The sequence below is a fragment of the Callorhinchus milii genome, unplaced genomic scaffold (assembly GCF_018977255.1).
Source record: "Callorhinchus milii isolate IMCB2004 unplaced genomic scaffold, IMCB_Cmil_1.0 Scaffold2, whole genome shotgun sequence".
Classification (NCBI taxonomy): Eukaryota; Metazoa; Chordata; class Chondrichthyes; order Chimaeriformes; family Callorhinchidae; genus Callorhinchus; species Callorhinchus milii.
The window spans coordinates 14,309,231-14,334,573 of NW_024704743.1; the positions used below are offsets into that span (position 1 = coordinate 14,309,231).

The 25,343-nt window shown below is 39.3% G+C and overlaps 1 protein-coding gene across 1 annotated transcript in view; it reads right to left on the reverse strand.

Annotated features, from left to right (window-relative positions):
- Positions 1-25,343, reverse strand: part of LOC103181526 (SH3 and cysteine-rich domain-containing protein) — a 59,927-nt gene that overhangs the window by 10,594 nt on the left and 23,990 nt on the right. Inside the window, 7 exon segments of the mRNA XM_007898063.2 lie at positions 10,875-10,969; positions 13,510-13,577; positions 14,002-14,053; positions 14,056-14,085; positions 15,360-15,475; positions 15,578-15,659; positions 18,959-19,059. Coding sequence (XP_007896254.2) covers positions 10,875-10,969; positions 13,510-13,577; positions 14,002-14,053; positions 14,056-14,085; positions 15,360-15,475; positions 15,578-15,659; positions 18,959-19,059 — 544 coding nt within the window.

Genomic DNA, 25,343 nt, shown 5'->3' on the forward strand with positions numbered 1-25,343 from the left:
CGGTCACTGCTTGCCACTGCCTGCTAACCAGACGGTTCCTTTTATCCTAACATTCTGCTTCCCCCTCCTGATTTTTCTTGATGAAGTGCTCCAAGTGCTCAATTACTCTGTCCTGAGTGATAGATTCTGGTAATTTCTCCACCCCTGTAACATTGTAACATCATAGAGATCTAATGGAATTTAATTTGCTTCTTCCTCTCTTCTTCAATAATGCCATTACATTTGCTATTTTGGCCGACAAATACATAGTCGTTGCCCTGAAATCATGTGAAGTGCTTTGAGATGTTTCAACTATGTGATAAAGCATTATATATCAAAGGATTATTATTATTTTGCAGTCCTCAGGTACCTTTCCTGAATCCATAGTGCTTTGAAAGATTATAACTAATGCATGTCCAATTTCCTTGCCTATTTATTTTCATACCCCTAGGATGGAAACCTAGGCAGTAGAGATTTATGTCTTCAGTCATAATAGTTTACCCATTAGAAATGTCTTGTTTATATTAATCTTTGTCATTTTCTCCCCTTCACTAATCTGCACTCTTCCCTATACCCCTGGTATCATATTCTTTTCTCATAGTGAAAACTAAAGGAAAATATTCATTTGCTGGTTCTCTATTATTATGAATCATTTTTTAATGATCTTCTCCAACTGCTTTACCAATCTCCTCTTCTTGAATCACTTAGAAACCATTTGCTGCTGCTCAATACAATCTGAATTGCATGTTGTTTTCACACTTGTAATTTGTGATCCTTATATTCTTGCTCTTATTATTTTAATTCTTTCAGCTTTATGAAAAAAAATCCTCCCACCCAGCCCTCCTTCTTGCTAATTTCCCTAGTTTTGTACATTTGAAAAGGTACAAAAAAAAGTACATGCCTTAAGGTTAATTCTTTTCACATTGGGGGAAAGTACAGTATTGTACATGCGAGTGCTTTCATGTTTGATTGGATGTAATGTGAGGACTACATTTGCTGAGAAGCCTGTCATTATTTGGGTTAACAAAGTGCTTCCCAGGAAAGCGTTAGTGTAAATGCTATCTCGGGTTGTAAGGTGCTCGTCTTCCAAGGAATCAAACATAAATCACCCCAACTCACGAGAATTTGGAGCTGAGGTGACCCCAGGTTGATCAATTACTTTCTGATCGAGTTCAATATCTGGAGCTTGAAATTCCTCATATTAGCAGGTTTAACAATTGTCTTAAAATGTAAGATTGTAGAGTTTCGGGAAATAACTTTTTATATTCAATCTTAATTTAAAAGCCTATTTTCCATAGTATCCAAAAGTGTAAAAAGATCAGCTTTCAGACTAAGACTGAATTTAAGCCTGTTTTAGAAAGTTCCTCAATAATCTTGAATTTTAATACAATGTTTAAGACAGTTGACTTATCAGCCTAGCTCAGTTGGTAGTACTCTCTTCTTTGGTGTCAGAAATTTATGGTTCAAACCCCACCTCAGGGCTATGAGTTCATAACTGACACTCTACTGCAATGCTGGGGATGTGCTGCATTGTTGGAGATACTATCAACATAAGAACAAAATAATTTGCTAGGCAAAAGAAGACCAAGTCCATCCAGTTTGCCTTCCACCATCCTTGCGGGTGCTTGACATGCCGTGTCCCAAACTATATATTGTATCCCAAGATATTATTTTTTAACAGAAATTTATTTATGTCCTTCAGATGAGATATTAAACTGAGGTCTTACTTGCCTGTTTGAATTGGACCCTAAAGGGCCCATAACATTTATCAAAAGGGCCAACAATTCTCCAGAAATAAAATGGTCATACACTTCATGGCTGTCTGTGGGACAATGCTGTGTGCAAACTGGTTGCCATATTTTGCTTACGAATACATAGTCACTACACTTTGCAGAAAATGCTTTGAGGCGTTTCGACATAAGGCACCATATCAAATGCAAGTATTATTCGAAAAGAACATGAGAACTTTCAGGTTCCTGAAACTATCTGAAGCCTGAAACAAATCGGCACTTTCTAGTGTTTTGGCTTAAACCTAAGTGGTAAAGTGGAGAGCATTACACTGGTGGTTTTCATCTGTCTACTCAGATCTCTGTTTGTTTGGTATTTCTTGCTGCTGAGCAATGGAAAATTCACAGTTGTCAGTAAGGTTTCCATTATAAATCAAAACAGGAAAGTAAGCCATTTGGATCACAGGACTGTCTGCGATGAGAATACATCTTATATTTAAAGCCATGTAAACACTGAACTACACAGAATGATAGAATCAAAGAAATGACAGCATAGGAAGAGCCTTTCGAACCTAGCCTGGTGTTAAGTCATCTATGGACGTTAGCTACTATAATCGCAATTATTTATACTTTCCCTTCATCCTTTTATATTCCTATGAATAAAAATACTTACCCAATTCCCTTTGAGATGTTTTTATAATCTTAGAATAGCCATTTATTCTGATAACACTGCATGAAAAGGTTCCTTTTAATCTCTCATTTAATTCTAATCGTACAACCCCTGTATATCTTTTGCCTTTAATCTACATGGATGAAAAAGCATTATTGCAAGGTACACTTTGCATGTGCCTGTTGCAGTTACTGACTTTCGGAGTAAAAGTCAAATTGAATCCTGCATTGCAGAAAATATTTGTATATATATAGTCAGCCTCCCATTATTTCATATTTTGGTATAGCATGGGTCCATTTAAAATGCAGGTGTACCAGAAATGGATATACTTCTGGCTTCCAGAGGTGACTAGCTGGCTGTCTGCACATAGCATGCAGAGGTAGACGTTCTCCTGGTGTCTGGTATCCCAGCAACTGTTGGAAACACTTGTGAGAGTGGTTGCTGGTTTACTGTGTGCTGCACTCGGTGCAGTTTACTAACATCGGTGGCGACATGCGATCCAGAAGTGTTGACCGTTTGTATAGAATGACTCATTACAACATGGATCTAACTTTATGGCCCCAAACCTCCATATGCTTCATTTACACAGCCCCATTGGTGGTAACGCTCAAAAATCACAAAAGCTTTGGCGATGGACCTTTCCCCAGTCTAGGAATGACTCAAAGAGGACATTGATCCGAAAACTAAAATATATGCCTTTATAAATGTAAACTTCTCCTACCCACAGTCAAAAATGGTCAATTTATGTGCTGAACAAAGTGAGGCATGTCGGTGTTAGAGAATGAACTTGTGTTCACATAATCAGCATTAAGCATTCTCAAGCCAAATTTAGAATGTGCCAAGTGCAATACAAAACTCCTTTTATCCTTCACCAAGAATGAGCTGCAACCAAAATCTCAAAGGAACACTTTTTACTTCATATTTTTTCCATCAGATATCCTTAACACAGAAAAAATGTTCAATGCATTTAGCCAATCCACAGGGCACACATAAACCAGGCTCTCTATTTCTCAATTAGGTTAGTGTTATTTTTTAGTTAGTTTAATAATAAGACCAGAAACCAGATAAGACTAAGCCCTTCCCTGGTCCTAATGACTTACCTAGTATGATTTTAATCTCAAAATTAGTTAATCGAAATACAGTAAATCAGCAACTACTCTCACAAGTGTTTCCAGCAGTTGCTGAGATACCAGACACTAGGAGAACGTCTGCATCTGTGTGCTATATGCTGACAGCCAACTAGTCACCTCTGGAAGCCAGAAGTGTATCCGTTTCTGGTACATCTAAGGTACACCTGCATTTTAAATGGACCCGTGCTATACCAAAATATAAAAATATCAAATTTGACACACTGGGGTCTAATATGCTGGAACTTGTGAGAAAATTTGTAAATATCAAATCTTTCATGAACCAATTTGAGTCTCAGGCCAAACTGCTGGAATTTGAAACCAATGTCAATTTTAGCTGTTCTTTTGCTGGGTGTTGAGTATCTCCTCCAGCTTCAATCCAACTTCAAACAAGTTGAAATTCAGACTGGCTGAGTGAAGTTCCTGTGGATTTTGTGAGACAAATCTGGTCACCTGCAGAATTAAATATTTAGACTCTAACCAGCTGAAACCGCATAGCTTGCCATTGATATCGCTGTCTGGCAAGCTTTCCCACTGCTTGTCCAGCTTGGACCACCCTACCCGTTAGGGCTTTGGCTTGCAGGGTTAACAGGAGCTGAGTGGGAGGATTCCCTGGCCCCAGTGACTGGTCTGCACTTTCAGGTCCTGCCGATGAGCTGGGCTATCATGAGCAGTGCCCTGGAATACTGCAGACTCGCCTGGCTAAGGAATTCCGTCATTCCATTGCCAAGCATCTCCCGCTTACCACCCCCTCCCCCCAGGAGGATAGTTAATAGTTGGTCATTCAACATCCAACAATAATAATAATAATAATAATAATCCTTGCATTTGATATAGCGCTTTTCACGTCTTCTAGATGTCTCAAAGCGCTTCACAGAATATAATGTAAAGTGAATTGACCATATATTTGTGGGTGAAATGCGGCAGCCAATTGCGCACAGCAGTGTCCCACAAACAGTCGTGGATTGAAATTGACCAATTTATTATTGTTTTGTTTTTTGGAGGGATTATTACGAGGCGTGTGGAGTAAGGAAACTTGCGCAAGGTTTCGCCCAAGCAGAGGTTTGAGCCAAATATTTAGAAATCCATTTACAAATCACCCCAAAATGGGCCTGAACCATAATCAACCCTCAATAACTTCATGCAAATATGCTCATTGTAGATTTTCTGATTGTACTTGATTGCCTTTTTAAACAAAGCTTATTTTGCACTGGAAAAATTAAATGGTATTGTAATCATAAGGCATTTTGCATAATCATTGTAAATAGTCTCAGAGTATTCAAATGGAATTCTTATTATAAGTTTAAAACGTAATTGTGCATTTGCTAATGATAATGGCTGTGGTCCTATCATTTAGAGATGATCACTTTTTTTTGTTATTCACTGAATAACAGTTTGTGATATTAACTGAAAATTAACCTGTGGTTTTTACTCTCAGAGATGCCTTCTCATTTAACCTATTTCATGAACTAATTTCCAGTTGATATGTAGTCGGATCAAAGTGCTGGTTAAGATCATAGTAATTAGTGTAAATGGTCCAAATTCAATTGAAGTCTCACTCCCTAAGTCTTCAAATGCTGTTCTGGATTCATAATCAATCATTTCCACTGAATTGTGTCTGTAATTGGGGTGATATTTAGGAAAGCTGATTAAAGATAACTACAGGCCTTCAGATTCGTGCCAAGAATGAAACATGGCACATAGTTGGTTTCTGAAGTGCTTTATTTTTGTGACGTAACAGACAAGTTTCTGGAATACTGAATCCAATTATGGTTATATATTTCTGACAGATGAGAGCCCAAATGAAAGGCTCTTTGTCGTCAGGAGTTTGTTTTCTTCAAACATTAAATTGGCAAATGCTGCGGCACATTGGGTCTCACGGTCCTGAATACATCAAAATGTTGGACCATTCGCTGAATAAATATCAATATTCTTCACAACACTTTTAAAGGGGCAAAATCTTTATCAAAAATTATAGTTGCATTATTTGCTGCTTTTGTTGCATTCTCCTCAAGACTGGTGAGGCCAGACATAGATTGGGCTGATCATATCTTTGTTGATCATGTCCATCCTGTCTGCAAAGATTTAATTAGATACTAATTAAAGATCCCAACATGATCCTAATGTCCCTGTAACTTCCATTCCCAATCTAACCTCTCTATGATAGACCTCCAAAACCTTTTAATTAAGCCCAACGCAATCTTAGGAGCCACATCTTTATCTTGCTGAAGCATTGATTACAACATCATCAAACTGCTTCTGTCTCCTCCACTTTCCCATTCCTTAAGCTTTCTTGGTCACTTCTATTTTCTCACTGTACCATTCAAAGAGGCTGACACTCCAATGCAATGCTAGAGGAGATAACAAATTGGTCATTCACTTCATGGTTGTTTGTGAGACAGTGCCCTAAGCTCTACAACTTCTTCTGTCTCACCCCCTCTCTATCTATTTTCAAGTGCTGCTTTAAAACCTATCTCTTGAACTGCACCTATGGCCATCTCTTCCTTTCTCTCTCACTTGCTCAGCGTTTGACTCCACCTTTGTACAGTGCTCCAAGATGTTACCCTGATGTTACTTGAAGGGTTCTATTATAAATGCAACTGTTGTAGCATTTGCCTATAAATACATAGTAACTCCATTTTGCAGAAAGCTCTGTGAAGCATTTTGACATGTTTTGACATGATAAGGTGTTATATCAAGTGCAACGATTATTATTTACAAGAATGTACAAGAAGGAAACAGGCCTCTTGGCCCAAAAAGTCTGTATTGTGTTTATATCTCTAATGAGTCTCTACCCATTCCCTACTCCCTCCCATAGCCTTCTATTCTCCTTTCGCTGCTGTGAAAATCCAGGTTCCTCATGAATCCAACTACACAACAACAACAACTTGGATTTATATCGCGCCCTCCACGCCGGACAGCATCTCAGAGCGCTTCATAATAATGGATTCCGGGGCTGAGCCAGGAGAAGGTGACCAAAGGCGAGGTCGAAAAGAAAGGTCTTTAGCCGATCTACGCTTTCTGATTCAACTACCACTTCAGGCAGCGAGTTCCACAATCTCACTACACTCAGCATGAAATAGTTCCTCCTAAATTCTCGTTTAGATCCCATGTCGCTATTTTATACTTGTAAAGTACACTTGTGCTTTTTTTTACTGAAATATTCATTCCATCCGATTCTCACAGCTGTTGTTGTGTCTTTCCTTGCATTGCACTTCAGAGTATTCCAATCAGTTCATGACCCATCAGCTCTTTGTACAAATAATCTTATTAACCACTTCCTGACAGCTTTTTTCAGCAGCCTCTTTGTTGACATGTATTTTTACTCTTTATCCTAATGGAGTTAGAAAAAACATTCAAACGTGAAAACCGAAACAACAACATGAAAATGGCACAAAAAAAATGACCAGAAAAAATGCCTCAGGATATACAATTCGATGTATGAGATGGATTGTAAGTTGAGGCATTTTTGACCATTCAAGAGACCTCTGCTCTGAAGCAATCTAGTTCCCAGAATATGCTGTCAACAGATTGTTATCCATTCAAAGTGGAATTGGGTAAACAATCAAGGGATGTGGAAAAACAGATGGAATGTAGGATTAGTGTTTTTTAAAAAAAGGGCGATTTAGCGATTCAGAAAACACAGATGTAGCACTGAAACAGACTTGATGATCTGATTATCTCCTGTGCTCATAGAAAATATCTATGTTACTTAGTTCCATATCCACCCTATGTTTTCACTGTTTCATCATTGTAATTCAAGCATTGTTAACTAAAACTGAGGATAATAAGAAAAAAATAAAAAGGTTAAATAAAGCAAACAGAACTCTAAACTTTGAGATTTTCTTCTCTTTCCACGAGATTCTCAAGCCATCTAATATATGGCAATAGGTAGGAACCGAGTCCCCAATGGACAACGTTTATTGTTCAGAGTAATACTGTCATTGTTCCAGACTGTCCAATGAACTGAACTGTCATTTAATTCTGAAATCCTGTGAGATAGCATCTAGTATCCATCATCTCTCCCAATTTCTTCCAGGTCTCCCAGTTCATATGCCTTACACAAGGCTCCAACTCATAAAGGACTCGGCAGCTGATATAGTCTCCCACACCAGGCTCCACAAGGCCATTAGCCATATTCTTTCCAAGCTCAACTAGCTCCAAGAACCAAGGGGATGCACTTTATAATCCTCACCTTGACCTTCAATTCCCATCATGATGTTACCTAACCCTGAAAGTACAACCATCTCCAGTTCTATTCTTTTTCCTTGTACCCTCTGCACTTCTGATCCTGTCTAATATTCAAAACCCTCTTAATGACCTCTTCTCGTTAAATTATTTTCAGTTCATTGTGTCACAAAAAATAGTCACAAAATAATTTTATGCCCACAAAATATACAATTAAATTTACTTTACAGTATATTCTGTGAAGCGTTTTGAGACATCTCAAGGTGGTAAGGTATTAAATTCAAGGATTATTATTATTAAATTGCTATGCTTTGAAACTTTCCATATTTGTTCTTTTACAAACTATTCTTATTTTGAATATGTGGATACTGTCTTTTAAATTTAATTGATGAGTGTTTATTTTTAAAATAAAGTGCTAAGACATTTTATTATGTTCTCTCTTTCCTTATGTGGTGGCTCCATATAATTCAACAATCCTTAATGGAAACAACAACAACAAAATTACATTTATATAGCGCCTTTCATGTCAAGAGGACGTCCCAAGGTGCTGGACAGAGTTACGGAGCCGAGCTGAGGGTCGGGGTGGGGCAGGGGGGAGGGTAGGGCAGGAGGCAGGGAGATCAAAAGCACAGTCGGAGAGGAGGGTCTTGAGGTGGGTCTTGAAGGTGATGAGGAAGAGGGAGAGGAGGGACTGTGGGATGGAGTTCCAGAGGGTGGGTGCAGAGTGGCGGAAGGCCCGCCTGCCAATAGTGGGGCGAGCAAGGCGGGGGTCGTGAAGCAGGCAGGAGCCCGCTGAGCGGAGGAAGCGAAGCGGAGCCTCGACGTAATGAATGCGTGTATGAGGGTTTCGGCGGCCTGCTGTGTGAGACAGTGTTGGAGCCGGACGACGTTGCGGAGGTGGGGGAAGGCAGAGCGGCTCATGGTGCAGATGTGGGGTAGAAAGGATAGTTGAGGGTCAAACAAGACCTTAAGGTTCCGGACTGGCTTAGTGGGGTAGAGTGTGCAACCATGGATGGTGATACTGTCAGCGCCTGAGGTGTGGAGGTGCTGACGGGAGCCAATCAGGACAGCCTCAGTCTTGTTGACGTTCAACTGAAGAAAGTTAGCTCTCATCCAGCACTTGATGTCTGACAGACATTCTGTCAGCACAACAGTGCTCCTGGTGTCAAGGGTGGAGGCAGAGAGGTAGAGTTGGGTATCATCCGCATACGTGTGGAAGTTGACCCCATGTCTGTGGATGATGTCACCAAGAGGGTGCATATAGATATTGAAGAGGAGGGGACCAAGGACAGAGCCCTGAGGAACGGTGCACGAGACGGTCCGGAGCTAGAAGAGAAGCTATTTGAGGAGATGAAGTGCAGGCGGTGTGAGAGGTACAATCTGAACCAATGAAGGACAGCGCCGTGGTGGTTGATGTGAGAGGAGGGGCAGTGGATGAGGATAGAGTGGTCTACGCTGTCAAAAGCAGCAGAGAGGTCAAGAAGGACGAAGAGGCAAAGGGAGCCCTGATCGCAGATGGACAGAATGTCATTTGTCACTTTGACCAGGGCTGTTTCTGTGCTGTGGGTGGCATGGAAGCCCGATTGAAGGGGTTCGAGAAGGGAATGGTGGGAGAGGAAGGAGCGAAGCTGAGAAGCAACAACTCATTCCAGGACCTTGGAGAGGAAGGGGAGGTTGGAGATGGGGTGGTAGTTAGGGAGTAGAGGAGGGTCCAGGGAGGGNTTTTTAAAGATAGGAGTGATGACAGCGGTTTTTAAAGGGGTGGGAACAGTACCAGAGGACAGGGAGAAAGTTGTCATTTGACTTGCTCTCAGGTATCTGCCAATGCCACTTGATAACTGACCAACATGAAGTCCACAGAGTGATTTGATATACTGTATCACGTGATTTCATCTCCTGTTCAGCATTACCAACTCATCATTGGGAGATTCCACAGGTGTAGGCCATTCAGCCTAAAGTGTCAATGCTGGCTCTTTTAAAGAGCAATCTTTTCAGTCCAATTTCCCCATAACCATGAGGTTTTCGCCTTTTAAAATATCTACTTAGTTCCCCTTTAAAAGCTAATATGGATTCTGCCTCAAACATCGATCTCAGTAGGGCATTTAGAACTGGGTCTAAAGTTGCTCTATTTTCTTAATATTTCAGAGCATCTAGAATTTTGCAAATACTTAAATATAGCCTTAATTTTTGTAGCTTCTTTTTAATAAGTTCTTTTATGTTAAGACTGAATTCAACAATTTGCCAAATTCTGGATGCTCTAAAATAGAGGAAATGGAAACCTAGTAGGACCCTAATAAGGAATTTCTGCCCATATGTTGGGAATCATGAGCACATCCAATTTTCCATTCTGTTCCATTGAATGCCTTCCCAGAATTTTGCATCAGTATGTTTATGAGATTTGTTGAAGGCAGCCTTCTGATGGCAAAGATAAACACAGTTCATAAGACTGAGCTTTTTTTTGAGTGTGTATCCCATTTGCAGGGAGTAGATGCAGAATAGTTAGATTAAATGAATTATGAAACCCATCTAATGCGACATAAACATCAATCTCACTTCATTCTGTTGAATGTCAGACACAGAGAAAGAAAGACTTTGACAAAAATAAATTCAGAAAGATAAAGGAAACAAAACTCTTCTTGATCTTTTGTTCGTTTCTATCGAGCAGCATCTTTACACTTTATGATACGTCCGCTCATCTCTTTCTTGCTTTTACTTTGATAACTCAAGGAGCAAAATCATAAAATGAAATAAGATTGTGAAAGGCCCTTCAGGACCTCAGGACCTAACTTGCCTGATTACTCATACTATTAGACAATTGAGTAATTACATAAATTTATGGTTTAATTTCAAAGTATATCTACAGGGCTGTAATAGATGCACACCTTCTTAATCTACGGTACATTGAATAATTCAAAGCAGCAAATTAATGCAGTGCAAATAGTATTGCTGAACCCAGACAAAGGCTTAAATGAGTGATTTGAAAGGGCATAGTTTCTAACACAGACACTGAAATCAGTTTACACTGATTTACACCACAACTCCCTTTAATCATTTCTCAAGTAGTGGATAAATTGCAAGATTCCTACTTCACATATTTTGCTGGATGAGTTGAGGAAGGAAGAGAGGGAAACAAGATGGTAAAATTATTTTACATGCTTAAATTCTTTTAGAAGTTCTACTTACTGCATTTCCAGATCTTCATTTTCTTGTGGTACAAACTTATACAAGGCTACATAGCTGTAGAGCTGTAATGTATCTTTATGTTCTAATCCTTTCAGCTGTAAGAAAATAAAACATATATAAAAAAACTGCAAGAAGAGATTATCTAGTCTGGACCACCTACAGTTGGACATCGTTATCCCACACTTTGGTATATTATAATAATCCTTTCATTTGATATAGAACTTTATCATGTCTTCGAGACGTCTCAAAGCGCTTCACAGAATATATTGTAGAATGAATTGAATGCACATAACAGTGTCCCACAAACAATCATGGATTGAAGTGACCAATTTATTATTTTTTACATTTTTTCATTTTTTAGAAGCAATTATTACCCTGGAAAAGCGATTCACCAATCAACTAACAACTGGTTTCCTACTCACTGCTAGGTAAACAGAGGTGTGTGGAGTGGGGAAGCTTGCCCCAAATTTCGCCCTGGCTGGAATCGAACCCAAATCTCTCACTTGAGAGGTGAGTCCTCTAACCACTGAGCTACAGAAGTCCATGATTCATATATAATGCAGGTGGCCATGCACCAGCAGAATACCCAAAGTGTAATATATGTCCTACTTGCAGTCCTGCCAGGCCAGCATTCTGGACATCAGTAGCATCTCAGCAATCCCTGGAAATAGCGAGAGTGGTCGTGGCTGACCGGTCTGCTTTGTGTGTGCTGCGGAAATGTGCTATTCAGTTAGGTGACATCATCAGCAATCTGATGACAAAAAGCACTGATGAGTCTCTGCTCTACAGTATTATCTTTATTGTATAAAGTTTGATTTTATGGAGCCAAAGCACTACATTCTAAAGGGTACATCTCTAGTTCACTACACTTTACTCAAAATAGCTTCCTCATTATTGGGGCCTACAAATACAGTACAGTCATTACATTTGATACAATTAACTGAATAATTCAACATTGTAGGCCCATATGAAATAATCCTACAACAGTGTAGGATTATTAATTCACTTGGGGATCATTAAAATATTGTTGTGTTTTTGTTACTATTTTATGATTATTATTGATCTTTTGGCCATGTCTTTTGTAACATAATAACATTAACTCAGTTTTAGGCAGAAGTGGGCCATTGGTCTATCTAGCTTTACCCACCCAAAACTTCCCCAAAGATTCCTTTGACACATTTATCTAATTATAACATGGACTACTTTTAATTCACAGGACATGTCTAGTTTCTTTCTGCAACCTTTTATATAGTTCCTTCTTCCATCACCTGTACTAATCATTAGCCTTTTACTGAAAAAAATTTAGTTTGAAAAGTCTCAATTTTATTGCAGCTATGGTTGTCCTTTTTTTTTGTTCAAAATAAATAAATTATGGAAGATTAAATACTGTCTGTGTGTATATGGTGTGATTCCATGAAATCCCTGAAATTATTTTAACCAAGGATTTTGCGAAATCCCTGAAATTTGCTTTGAAGCATTTACAACGGTTGGTCTGACATTTCTTCTGACCTCAGTTACACTTCGTAAAGTTTTGTCCACCACAAACAGACTGTGCAATGACAGCTTCACGGAGTGACACTGACTTCTCCGGGTTGACACAGGACTCTGTTAACAATCGTTGTGGGCAGAGGTCAAATTGGTGATTGCTCTTGCACTGGTCAGTGTCTAAATTTCTATTAATGATAACACCAAGGATGTTCCTGCGATCCCCTCTACCCCTGTCCGCTGGTGGGATGGGGACAGCCATATTGTCTCCAGGTATAGCAGCTTGGAGATCCAGTTGACTCCGCTTTGCCATCCTCTCTGCCTGGGATACTTGTGCCATTTGTGGAGCAGCTCTTCTCTTTCTGATCTGGGTCATGTGATCTTCCAGGGCCTGTGAAATAGTAGTCTGTACAGAAGGATCACTAGAAATCTCTATCATCGAGAACAGAGCTAAGATGTGCTGGGTCTGTGGCACTGGAGACTGGGAAAACAGATGCACTATTAGTGGGTGTCTCGATGACCTCGATTGGACTGGGTTGTCCTGCAGAAGTGCCAGCTGACAAAGGGGTGGGTTCGGCAGTGTGTGTAGCCCCATCGCTGTCACTCAGTGGTGGGATCGAAGCTTCTGTGGCGGGGTTACTTGAGGTAGAGTAGTTGTCAGACGGTACTTCTTCTGGTGCATTACCAGCAAGAACAGCCAGGAGATCAAGCTCACTTTCCAGAGTGGAAATCACCCTCAACTATCCTTCCTATCCCACATTTGTGCCATGACCTGCTCTGCCTTTCCCAACCTCCGCAACATCGCCCGGCTCCGCCATGCTTCGGATTGGGTGTTAAACTGAGGTCCTGTCTGCCAGTTTAGGTTCCATGGCACTATTTGAAAACAGTAGGGAGTTTCTCCTGATATACTGACCAGCAATCTTCCAGATGAATTTGATGATTTGCTTAATTGCTGTTTGTAGGACATTGCTGTGCGCAATTGGGTAGATGTGTTTGCCTACAAATACAGTGACTCCACTTCACAGTAAATCCTGTGAAGCACTTTGAGATGTCCTTCCAACATGAAAGGTGCCATATCAAATGCAAGGATTATTATTATTGTCTATTATAAGAGATAAATAAAAACAAAGCGCAAAGATTTACATCTTACCGGGGAATGGAGAGCTTTTTTTTCTTCGTTGCATATGTTTTCCAACCCATTTTCCACTGACCCAAATACTACAGAGAAGAAAAACATGAACTGTTTCTGAAAACTAAGACTAAGACACATTTCCATTGCAGATTACTTGTTTCACTTCAGTGCTGAGTGTAATATTGTTGCACTCTTTCTCTTTTTAATTAGAGAAAAAAAGACTTTGCATTGCGTTCAGTTAATCACTATAATTTTTAAAAGCAAAATATTCAACATGCCAATAATGTAAGTCAAATAATTGATTAACTACAAAGAATAGTATTGACGTATTTTATAGATCAAGTTGAGCTACCTGTGTGATTTAAATGTTACTTAAAATAGCAAAACATTATAACATAAGAGCAGAAGCACACTGTGAAGCAGTAAATATTGAAACTACATTTTAACACCACTTCTGTAGGTGCTTTGCTGTATGAATAATTGAGAGAAAGGTTTGCATTTCATGCTTACCGCTATCACTGAGCTTTCTGCTTAAACTCAACAGTCCAAATGGACCATCAGCACCTTCTCTGGAACTTCAGCAAGATCAGAAGCCTAAAGTATAACAGCAGGAAGTGGAAAGCAAACCTGGGATTAACTTGGTTTTCTGTATGCTGTTATTTGGTAATCAGTGAAAATTTTCAATGTTTTCATTTCAACTAGTTCTAAAACACAATATAGGGATAATTGTCTGCACTAATCTGGACTGGTCCCTTCAAGGAGAAGCAAACTGGACAGCAAGCAAAACATAAATTGACTTTCGTGCTAAAAAACTGAACAATTGTTCCTTCAGGAATTATAATGTCACTGTAGTGCCATATTGTACCAGCTCTTCCCTCTCTGAAACTTTTTCTCTCTTTCTCTGACTTTTCTCTCATTTACTCCATGTTTTTCTCTCGCTCCCTGTTTTTTTCTCTCTGTTTCCGAGTTTCTAACTTTCTAACTTCTAACAGTGTGATATCAATGGTGCTTCCTGCAACTAGTTCCATGACCAGTGTGCAGGAACTGTTGTTAGTGGTGCTTCCTGCCCACTGGCTGGAAGTTGGGTGTAATGCAGTGTGTACCTCTGGAGACCTGTGGTCTCACATTCAAATGGGTGCTTTCTAATGGGGTCTGAATTTTCTTTAACAATTTTATTTGCACTAGTGACACAGGTAAAATAGCCCATTTACTTCATGGCTGCATGTGAGACATTGCTGCGCTCAAATTGGCCACCCTGTTCACCCACAAAATACACAGTCACTCCACTTTACAGTTTATACTTTGTGACATCCCCCTGACGTGAAAGGTGCTATATCGTAATTAAGAAATATTTTAACTATTATTATTATTTTGTCAAAGATTCTTCAATTCCTTGTCTTCAGAATAAAAACCTTCTGTTTTAACACACAACCCAAAACAAAGTTTCGAAGATGGAATTAGATTAGAAAACAATGCTGTCATAAAGTGTGATTAATATCTTCAGATCTATTACTTTGATATTACCATTCCACAGCTCAACTACCCTTCTGAAGTTTTAGAGAATTGCCACTACAAAATGACCCCATGTACATTTATTAACAGAAACGTTCAGGAGCTAAAAGTATATTTATTTTAAAATGGTGAATCGCAAAATGATCCAGTGACTTAAATTGACTGAGCAAATAACTACAAGTTTGTATACCAATGAAGATCTATTTCCAGCTGCGACAACTTTTTAATTAACAGAAATAAATATCAAATGTAAGAGCGGCATGCTGATCTGACTCTTTCTAGCCTAAACAAAACATGAAATAGGGAATTTGTTGGTTGGGTTCAAGAAGAGATTTGCAGACAAAAGCATTATTTACAGAGTTATGCTGAGGTGACTCAGATCCACTGCCTGAACCAGACTTCTTGGTTCGTTGAGCCAGGGATGTCCCAAACCGGAGTGCTTCATACACTGGGTCAACTTTACTTCGGCAAGCTTAGGAAATAAACAGAAAGAGATACATGAGCTGCGGGAGCTGGCAGCAAATGAGACACAACACTCATTTGGGCTGGAAGCAAGAAACAAATCAATACTTACCAATAGGCATGACTTCCTTGATGCACCCATACTGTTCATGTATTAAAAGCGGAGAGCTGTAGTAGCGTCGAAATCCCTTCGGCTATTAAGAGGGAAAAATACGTCAAACTGTTGATCAATACAACTGGACACTGACAACTGAGAATTGACTAGGAATATGTTCCAGTCCTTTAGTCATGCATTTGTTCTTTTAGGAAAAGCTAAGGAAGCGAGCAGCTTTTTGAAACTTCAGTCCTACTGCTTTTCTCCGTTTACTTCCAATGATAAGTACGAATAAATCCATAATTTAAAAAATGAAATCCTCTGGAGAGTGAGGTAAATTCCCAAGAATAAACTGGAGTTGCAAAGTCATGCTTGTCTGAAACCAGGCAGGTACGGAGTACCCAAGGCTTTGTTGATAATTGACCAGCTTCTCTACCTTAATAATGAGTTTTAGAGATAAGACAAAGCCCTAATGAAGAGCAGGACAAGTACTATAGATCAGCAACTAATAATTGTCAGTGGTATCTCAGGAAGACTCACTTACCAGTGATTTGTACTGGTAAACCCTGAAGTAAGCATCATTATTTGTACAAAATTGCAGTGCATTCATTTTTAGGAACAATAATCGAATAGCAGTGCTAAGAATTCACCATAATCCTGGAGATAAAGCTAACAGCCTAATCTGCAGTGTGTAAACTTGTGCATTACTTTGTTGCATAGAAATAAAGTGCTTGGTGTTTATTCAATGATCCAGTATTTTTCTTCTGTTTTTTAAGTAAAATACAACTGTTCCGTGCGATTTCAAGAACCTATCTGCCAAGGTTTGTGAGTTTCAATAACATGAAACTCATGACTGAACCAGAATTGAGGGTAACATTTAATAAATACCACAGCATTAAAGCAAATATTTGTCAGTTTTCCAAAACTGTTGAAATTTAGTGTGGTTTGAATGACTTTCCAGTGGGAGGCTCATTGTGATGGTGAAGTAGATTTTGATACTCACTGAAAAATAAAATAATTCTCAAAACTATACATTTGTTAAGTGGACCAGAAAATCCACCTCACTTCACTCAAAATACTTCCGTTTTGAAATTTAGGCTTAGTATGGCATTAAACTTTCTGCTCACACACTTTGCCTCAATGTCCCGTGAGTGTGGATTTTTCTGAGTTGTCCAGGATTGGGTGCTGAGAGCATCGTAGAGCAATGGGACATCAGCGGCTCACTAACCAATAAAGGGAGAGGCTACAACAGTATCAGGCCAAAGGTAAGTAGCTATTGTTAAATCAATAATACTATCTATAATAGACTAAAATAATGATATTTATAGAATTTCAAAATTAATAATAATAAAAAGAATAAAGCTGAATGACAGGAGTTTGTAATGCTAATTTAAAGGGGACATATAGCCCAATACTGTTCCTGACGTTCCTAAATGGTATAAAGGAAGACATCTATATTATCTATGTTGCTCTTTTATTGCCCTTCATTTTATACTGTTGAGTGAAAGCATTTTGGAAGCAGAGTTTTTTGTGTAGCACTTCTCCTGCTGTATCATCATGAACTCCATCTCAGTGACTCGACGAATGACGAGTACCACAATCACTGTCCTCTTCATGTCATCGGAGAACAGCATCACGGTGGCGAGTTCTCCACTTACTTTTAGTGGCTGGTCAAGTAATGTGTGGTTTACGCCTTGTCATCACTATGCAGCTGCTTTCCAAAGAGCTTGACTGAGTGCAGCCCAGGGTACAGTGATTAGAACAGACTTTAACCTTTGCAGAGGTTTTCTTACCGGCGAGATGGTGACGATGTAAAATGCATTCTATTGACTTATCTAATTGCATATTGTTTAGTCATCATTCTCCTTAATTCCTGGTGTGTAGGCAAATTTGGGGAAGACTTCCTAAAAAAGCTAAAATGTATTCAGTATAACAGACTAGTGACCTCTTAGCATGAATACAATAGTTTTGTCTTTTGAGCTCTGACTGATGGAGCAGAACAAATCAGAATGCTCACATTAAGCTGCATGAATGTATTTCATTTTACAATCCTCATAACACTAGTATTTAATGAATGAAACCTTACCAATTTACAAAATTTAAATTTCAAAGCAGCCAGAATAGATGAAAGTATTTATAACTAAGTACGTTCATAACAAGCGTTGACATGCTTACTCCCAGTAGTATATAGTTGAAATACGCTAAGTTGAAATAACAAGGAAATCATTTTCTAAAGCATAACTAAAAATTGGCTTAAAAACTGTAAAGCCCAACATGATGATTAATGGAAAATGCTCTGTTTGAGGAGAATACTGTAACTAACAGAGCTCCATAGATGTCAGTTGTCAGTCCCCTGTTGTTCACATTAGTCATAATGTCTTGGAGCAGAATCCTTCCTTAAATATTATGGCATTTTCTAATGACAGCAAGCTGCCAAGTGAATGGTAATGGGAAGGATAAGTAGAAATCAAGAAGAACTGGACCAGTTAAGCAGATTGGCCAAAAAGTGTTTGAGTGATTTTAATGTAACTAAATGCAAAGTGATGTGGATTAGAATGAGAAATGGTAAATGTACATACAAATAAGTAGTGTCCCCTTGCAGCAGCGAAGAAGGAAAAGGATGACAATAACATTGTCAATCAATGTTTTTTTTGACGGTAAGGTGCTCAATTCTTTTTGGTTAGCCTGGGTGTCTGACACATGCAGAAACCAATCATTTCATTACAGAAAGCTCAACAATATTCCTTTGGCATCCCTTGTAGTGTCCCTTTGATGAACACATTGCTGTTAAGCAATAGAATTTCACTGTGGTGTTGTTGATCTAAAGAATCTTGCTTGGAACAGCTCTACTGTAATATATCTGTAGCACATATATAGTTGAGACTACTCTATTCTTTTAAAAGTTACTTAAGCAAGTTTGTCAGAGAATGACAAAGTGGAGTAATTTTTGTGTAGTGCCATAGTAGAAATATTTATACCTATTAAAATATATTTAATCTTTAGATCAAAAAATGGTCTCTTGAGTCTGAGATTCAAAAATCCCTGGACCCAATTGCTAGGTCACTTAAGTGACAACGTTAACGGGAGGGAGCTGTGAGTATTCTGTGGTAGATTCATTAGCTGACTGGAGATTGTGCATTTGGGAGCGGATCGAGAATATCTTGTATATATTCAGAAAATTTGGCAATTTAAGAATTAATCATATTGCCATACAATATTTAGCTTTACTTTAGAATTTTTACCACTCAGAATTTCCAGGAACTATTTCTGTAGATTATTCATGAAGGAAATTCAATGCAGATTTTAGAAGAAGCAAAGTACCTTCAGTCATCAACAGATTAGTTGTGAGTCGTACTGTGTGGAGCTTTGGTACCTGTACTAAACAAATTGGTTGCTTACCAGTTTGCCCACGCATCTCTGCTGCTCAATACTGCCAATGCATTTGTGATGGATGCTCATCTTGCAGGCCTTGCAACGCAGCCCATGTTTGGCATTGGTGCCTGTCAAATGCATATGCATCACTGATCACATCAATATTTTCCATATATTTAGTTAGCAATTAAATAATCTGAAAGAACAGCGATAGAGTTTAATATTAACCCTAAACGTGGCCAAGTCAGGCCCATGGATATTAATAACAGTGGAAACTTATTAAGAGAAAATCAGATTTGCTACAGGGAAAGTACTTTTGTTAGTAATCGGTTTATTTTTATTTATTAGTGTGTACCCCGCTGTTGCCTGAGGGTAACCTTCACATTTCTGTTGATATTGCTCTTTGACGCGACTGCTGCTTGGCACTTCAGGATGATGACATGGCTAAGAACAGTATTTCCTCAATATGGAAGTGGTAACTATGAACCCATTGCTTACCACTCCATCCGTACAGCTTATATGTATGCTGCACTGCTCTAAGAGGGCAAAAAACGTAACCCAGTTTTTCTGTTATTCTGCCCGTGGGAACTTATTATTTTGTAAATATCCTGCTAATCAAACTGTGTTCCATTACTCAGCAGTACACGATTTATTGTAGTATTGTAGGGACACTGCTGTGCGCAGTTGGCTGCTGCGTTTTAGGCCCACAAAATACACAATTCACTTTACAAAATATTCTGTGAAGCTCCTTGTGACGCATCAACGATGTGATAAGGCGCTATAACAAATGCAAATGCAAAGGTTACCGCAAATAATAATGTTGAATTCTGCCACTAAAGGTCCCCATCAATACACATCATCATTGCTTCACACAAGCATATTCTTAAAACATATCTTATAATATCTTTTATAAACAGAATCTTGATGTATAATGTAAATCACATACTTTTACCCAATCAAATCTTTTGAGATCAATTGTCCACTCTTCCTTCTTTGCTCACTATTTCTATGTAAATTTTGACACCACTTCTTAAACTTCCAAGCAGATGCCAATGGCTGACATTACTCAAGCCATGAATTTTAATGACCGTACTGAAATTCATGAACAGGGGCAGAATGCCAAGTGAACTGTACTAAGTTAGCTGCCTGAAGACTTGGATGTAACAGCTTTGGCCAACACTTGTAAATCAGAAAATTACAGAAAACTGTTTTACTTTTATATGATGGACCAGAATCAGATCTACATGAATTTAAATTTCCCAAATTACATCAAGACTGCTTCTCATCACCTGTTAAGCCTTCCATTCAGGTAGTCCTCTTCCTTTCCTGTGAGTTAATTCATTTTAGTCTATTGCACGTTTTGGTTCAAATCAATGTTGAATAGAATGTTGAAGAATGCTAAGAATAAGTGAAGAATGATTCAATTACTTTGGAATTAATCTTCTGTTTTTATCTTTGAATCCTATCTATTATCAGTCTGGCTCAGCCTGACACAGGTGTATCAGCCTGGCTCAGGTGGTAGCACTCTTGCCTCTGATTTAGAAATTGTGGATTTAGCTCCATGATGGGACCTGAGCTCACAACATCTAAGCTGTCACTCCAATGCAGTGCTGGGGATGTGTTCTATTGTATTGTTGGTGACGTCGTTCTTCAGATGAGACATTAAACAAGGTCCCATCTACTCAGGTGGACGTTAAAGATCCCAGGCACTATTCAAAGGGAGTTTCTCCTGGTGTCCTGACCAACAATTCCCCAAATAAAATTGGTCATTCACCTCTATTTGTGGGACATTGCTATGTGCAATTGGCCTGCCACAATTGCTTTACTTCTCAGTAAAATATAAGCCATCCAGTGCTTTGAGGCAAACACTGGACCTAAAATGCACTAAACCAAATGCTAGGATTATTATATTATTATTATGTTGATGTATTTCCGCTTGCAATTACAGCAAAACACCATTTTTATTATATTTTCTGATGCTGCACGTTCTTGAAAGACACATATTAATGCAACTTCCCTTCATTTTCAGCATTATAAAGTGATCAGAAATGAATAATTGAATGAATAACAATCCTATTCACCAGGATGGATATTACTTTTAAAATGGTAACATTAATATTCAGATAATCTGAACACAGTAATTATAGAGGAAATCAGAAAGCACAGTGCTAGAGAGATTATACAAGTATTTGGTCCTATAACTAAATTCACTTATTTCATTATTCACCTATCTGCAAACTGATTATTCACTTATTGTAAAACCTGTAACTATCCAGATGAATCATGCATAATTAGGTCACTATAACCAATAACATAGCATTTATGTAACCCTAAGAATTGAATGTAGTACCTGTTGTGATTCTAAGCGGAACAGACAATCTGAAATAAACCTTTCCTCAACTGAGTTTCGCCCACAAAATATAGTCAAACCACGTTACAGTATATCCTGTAAAGTGCTTTCAGATGCCTCAAAAATGTGATAAGGTGCTAAATCAAATGCAAATATTATTTTTATTATTATTATGAAGTCTGTGTGAAATATGGTCTTATACTGTTAGGCAGAATATATCCTCCCATTACTTAGAGAAGTGCTGCATCTTGGCTTTCCAGAACATATTTTTGTGCCGTTGGCACCTAGGTTTAAGGTTGAGATAAAGTATGTCCAAAAACACGTTACTCTATCCCAGAGCATGCAGGAATTATGAATGGGTTCTGCCCATTAGGGTGTTATGCCGTTTTTCCGAAAAAGTCAAGCCTTTTGGCACATTCCCACTGTAAACAAAGTAGTGTGCTTATGGACTGTTTACACTGCTTGCTTGATTCATGATTCTCACTAGCAAGAGCTCACATGGGAGTAGAAATTCTGGTTTGGATGCATAAATAGAGATAGAGTTTTATTTTGCTTTTAACATAGCGTGTTGTATGGTGGGAAATTACAGGATTATTGTATAATAACATTAAGAGGGTGAGAAACATTGTAGCCTCAAGAGCTAATGAGAACGCAACTCTCTCAAGCCACTTCAATTACCTATTGAGGCCTAGCAACCGACACGAGGAAATGACCTCCCAAACAACCTTGCTGCCAGAACCATTGAACATAGCCATTTTAGGATGTCATGTCCATGCTCAGTTGTAAATGAAGCAAGCACTGGTCAGTTTGTCCTTTACTCTGCGTCATTCTGTATGCAATGACATGCACATATTGAAGAACCTCACAATAAAGTCAGTAAAATGTATAAAACGTTTATTGGATGATTGCACTTCAATTTAAAACTTAGCAGGTTGACTTTTCTGCAATGCCTTCCACTTACATGGAACCGGCTTCTTCTAATCATTAAACTTTCACTTAGCCCATTATGACAAGACAATTTTTAAGACTAAAAAGGCAATAAACTCCTGTTTCATTAAAAGATTGAAACTGTTTCATGACTTTCAAAGCGACAAACATGGCCTAATTAGGTAAATTATCAGGTCTTAAAATTGATAAATCTCCTGGACCTGATTGCCTACATCCTAGGGTTTTAAAAGAGGTGGCTACTGAGATAGTGGATGGCTTGTCTTTGATCTTCCAAAATTCTCTGGATTCTGGAACGGTTCCCATTGATTGGAAGATTGCAAACGTGACACCACTATTTAAGAAGGGTGGGAGAGAAAAGATGGGGAACTATAGATCAGTTAGTCTGACATCAGTGGTAGGGAAAATTCTTGAGTTCTTAATTAAAGATGTTGTTATGCGATTCCTGGAAGACCATAACAAGATTAGGCAGAGACAACATGGCTTTACAAAAGGGAAGTCATGCTTAACTATATTTTAGAGTTTTTTGAAGATGTATCTGCAGGTTAGATAGGGGGGAACCAGTAGATGTAGTATATTTAGATTTTAAAAAGGCATTTGACAAAGTGCCACACAAAAGGCTATTGCACAAGGTTAACGCCCATGGGATTAATGGGAACATATTAGCATGGATTGAAGAGTAGCTAACGGGTAGAAAACAGGGAGTAGGGATTTTAATGTGGGGAAGTGTGAAGTTATTCACCTTGGTAGAAAAAATAGAAAACCAGATTATTTTCTAGAGGGGGAGAGATTAGATAGTGTTAGTGTGCAGAGGGATTTGGGTGTCCTTGTACACCAGTTTCAAAAAGTTAGTTTGCAGGTGCAGCAAGCAACTAAGAAGGCGAACGGCATGTTAGCATTCATTGCAAAAGGTTTAGAGTACAAGAGTAGGGAAGTCTTGGTGCAACTGTATAGGGCCTTGGTGAGACCGCACCTAGAGTATTGTGTGCAGTTTTGGTCTCCTTATTTAAAAAAGGACATACTTGCCCTAGAGGGGGTGCAGCGTAGATTCACTAGGTTAGTTCCTGGGATGAGGGGACTGACCTATGAGGATAGGCTGAATAAACTAGGGCTATATTCTCTAGAGTACATAAGAATTAGGGGAGATCTTATTGAAACATACAAGATTCTTAAAGGGCTGGATAAAGTAGCTACTGAGGGTCTGTTTCTCCTGGTAGGAGAATCTATAACCAGGGGTCACAGTCTTAAAATTAAGGGTCAGCCTTTTAGAACAGAGTTGAGGAAACATTTCTTCACTCAGAGGGTAGTGAATTTATGGAATTCACTACCCCAGAAGGCTGTAGATGCTCAGTCCTTGAACATCTTCAAGGCTGAGACTGATAGATTTTTAAAAAACAGAGGGATTAGGGGATATGGGGATAGGGCGGGTAATTAGAGATAGGTCTGAAGATCAGCCATGATCTTATCGAATGGCGGGACAGCCTCGAGGGGCCGAATGGCCTACTCCTGCTCCTAATTCTTATGTTCTTATGTAATTCTTTGGACTATTCTTTACTGCTGGAAAGTATCACATAAAGAATTTATATGAGAAGAATTTTCAGCGAACCAAAGTGTGATAGTCAATCTGCGTTTCTTCTTGTGTCCATATGGATACTATTCATGCCCATCTTTCAATATCAAGTGATGGAATTTAGGTGGAAGGCTTGAAGGAACAAGCCCAAATTGCAGTGGTTAATACAATGTCCAAGTTCTGTCTCCATTTGTAATAATGCTCAAGAGTATAGACCCAACTTAAAAAGCCACGTAACAACTGAAGAATACTGAGGAATTGGTTTGTGGAGGAGTTGGACAGCAATGGATGGCACCGCGTGGTATAGAAACTATTAACTCTGAGGCAAACAAAACTCAGTTGTTGCAAGGACACTGGTAAAAAGCTCAAAATGCTTGTAAACTCACATATCATCATAAAGAGAAATCATGTGTTTTATTCAATTAAGCCAAAATCTTACCAAGTAAGATTTTACAAAAATCGACACACTCCAAAAGTGATCAACATGTGACAAAGGGCAAAGATAGGATAGGATATATATATTAGGATATATTATTATTATATTATTATATATATTATATATATGGTAGATTAAATACATGGACTTCAAAACCTCTTCTGTATGTAAAAGTTTTAAAGGGGGATGGGGAAAGGAACAATAACAACAACAAAATTACATTTGTAAAGCGCCTTTCACGTCGGGAAAACGTCCCAAGGCGCCAGACAGTCAGTGATTCGGATCCGAGCTAGGGGTCGGGATTGGGGAGGATGGCGGGCAGGTGGGGAAGCAGGATGATGGAAAGCACGGTCGAAGGAGGGTACTGAGATGGGTCTTGAAGGAGGCAAGGGAAGGGGCGAGTGGAGGGACTGTGGGATGGAGTTCCAGAGGGTGTGGGCAGAGTGGCAGAAGGCCCGCCCGCCAATGGTGGGGCAGAAGGCCTGCCAATGGTGGGGCGGGTGAGGTGGGGGACGTGAAGCAGGCCAGAGCCTGCTAGCTGAGGGAGCGAACAGGGTGGTAGGGGGTTAGGAGGTCGGAGAGATAGGGGGGAGCAAGACCATGGAGGGCTTTGAAGGTGAGAAACAAGATCTTGAATTGTATTCTCTGTGTGATGGGAAGCCAGTGGAGTCGGGCGAGGATGGGGATGATAGGGTCATGGAGCCTGGTGCGGGAGAGGACACGGGCTGCAGAGTTGTGGATGATCTGCAGCCTATGGAGGGAGGAGTTGGGGAGGCAGACAAGCAAGGAATTTGCATAGTCAAGCCTGGATGTTATGAGAGAGTGTTTGAGGGTTTTGGTGGCCTGCGGTGTGAGACATTGGTGGAGCCGGGCGATGTTGTAGAGGTGGGGAAGGCAGAGCAGGTCATGGCACAGATGTGGGATAGAAAAGATAGTTGAGGGTCAAACAAGATGCCAAGGTTCCGAACTGTCTTAGTAAGGTGGAGTGTGCAACCATGGATGGTGATGCTGTCAGTGCCTCAGGAAGGGGAAATGGGACTGTAAGAGGCTGTTTTTTAAAGAGGACACAATGGGCTGAATGGCCTTCTGTGTTGTAAATTTCTATGGTTTA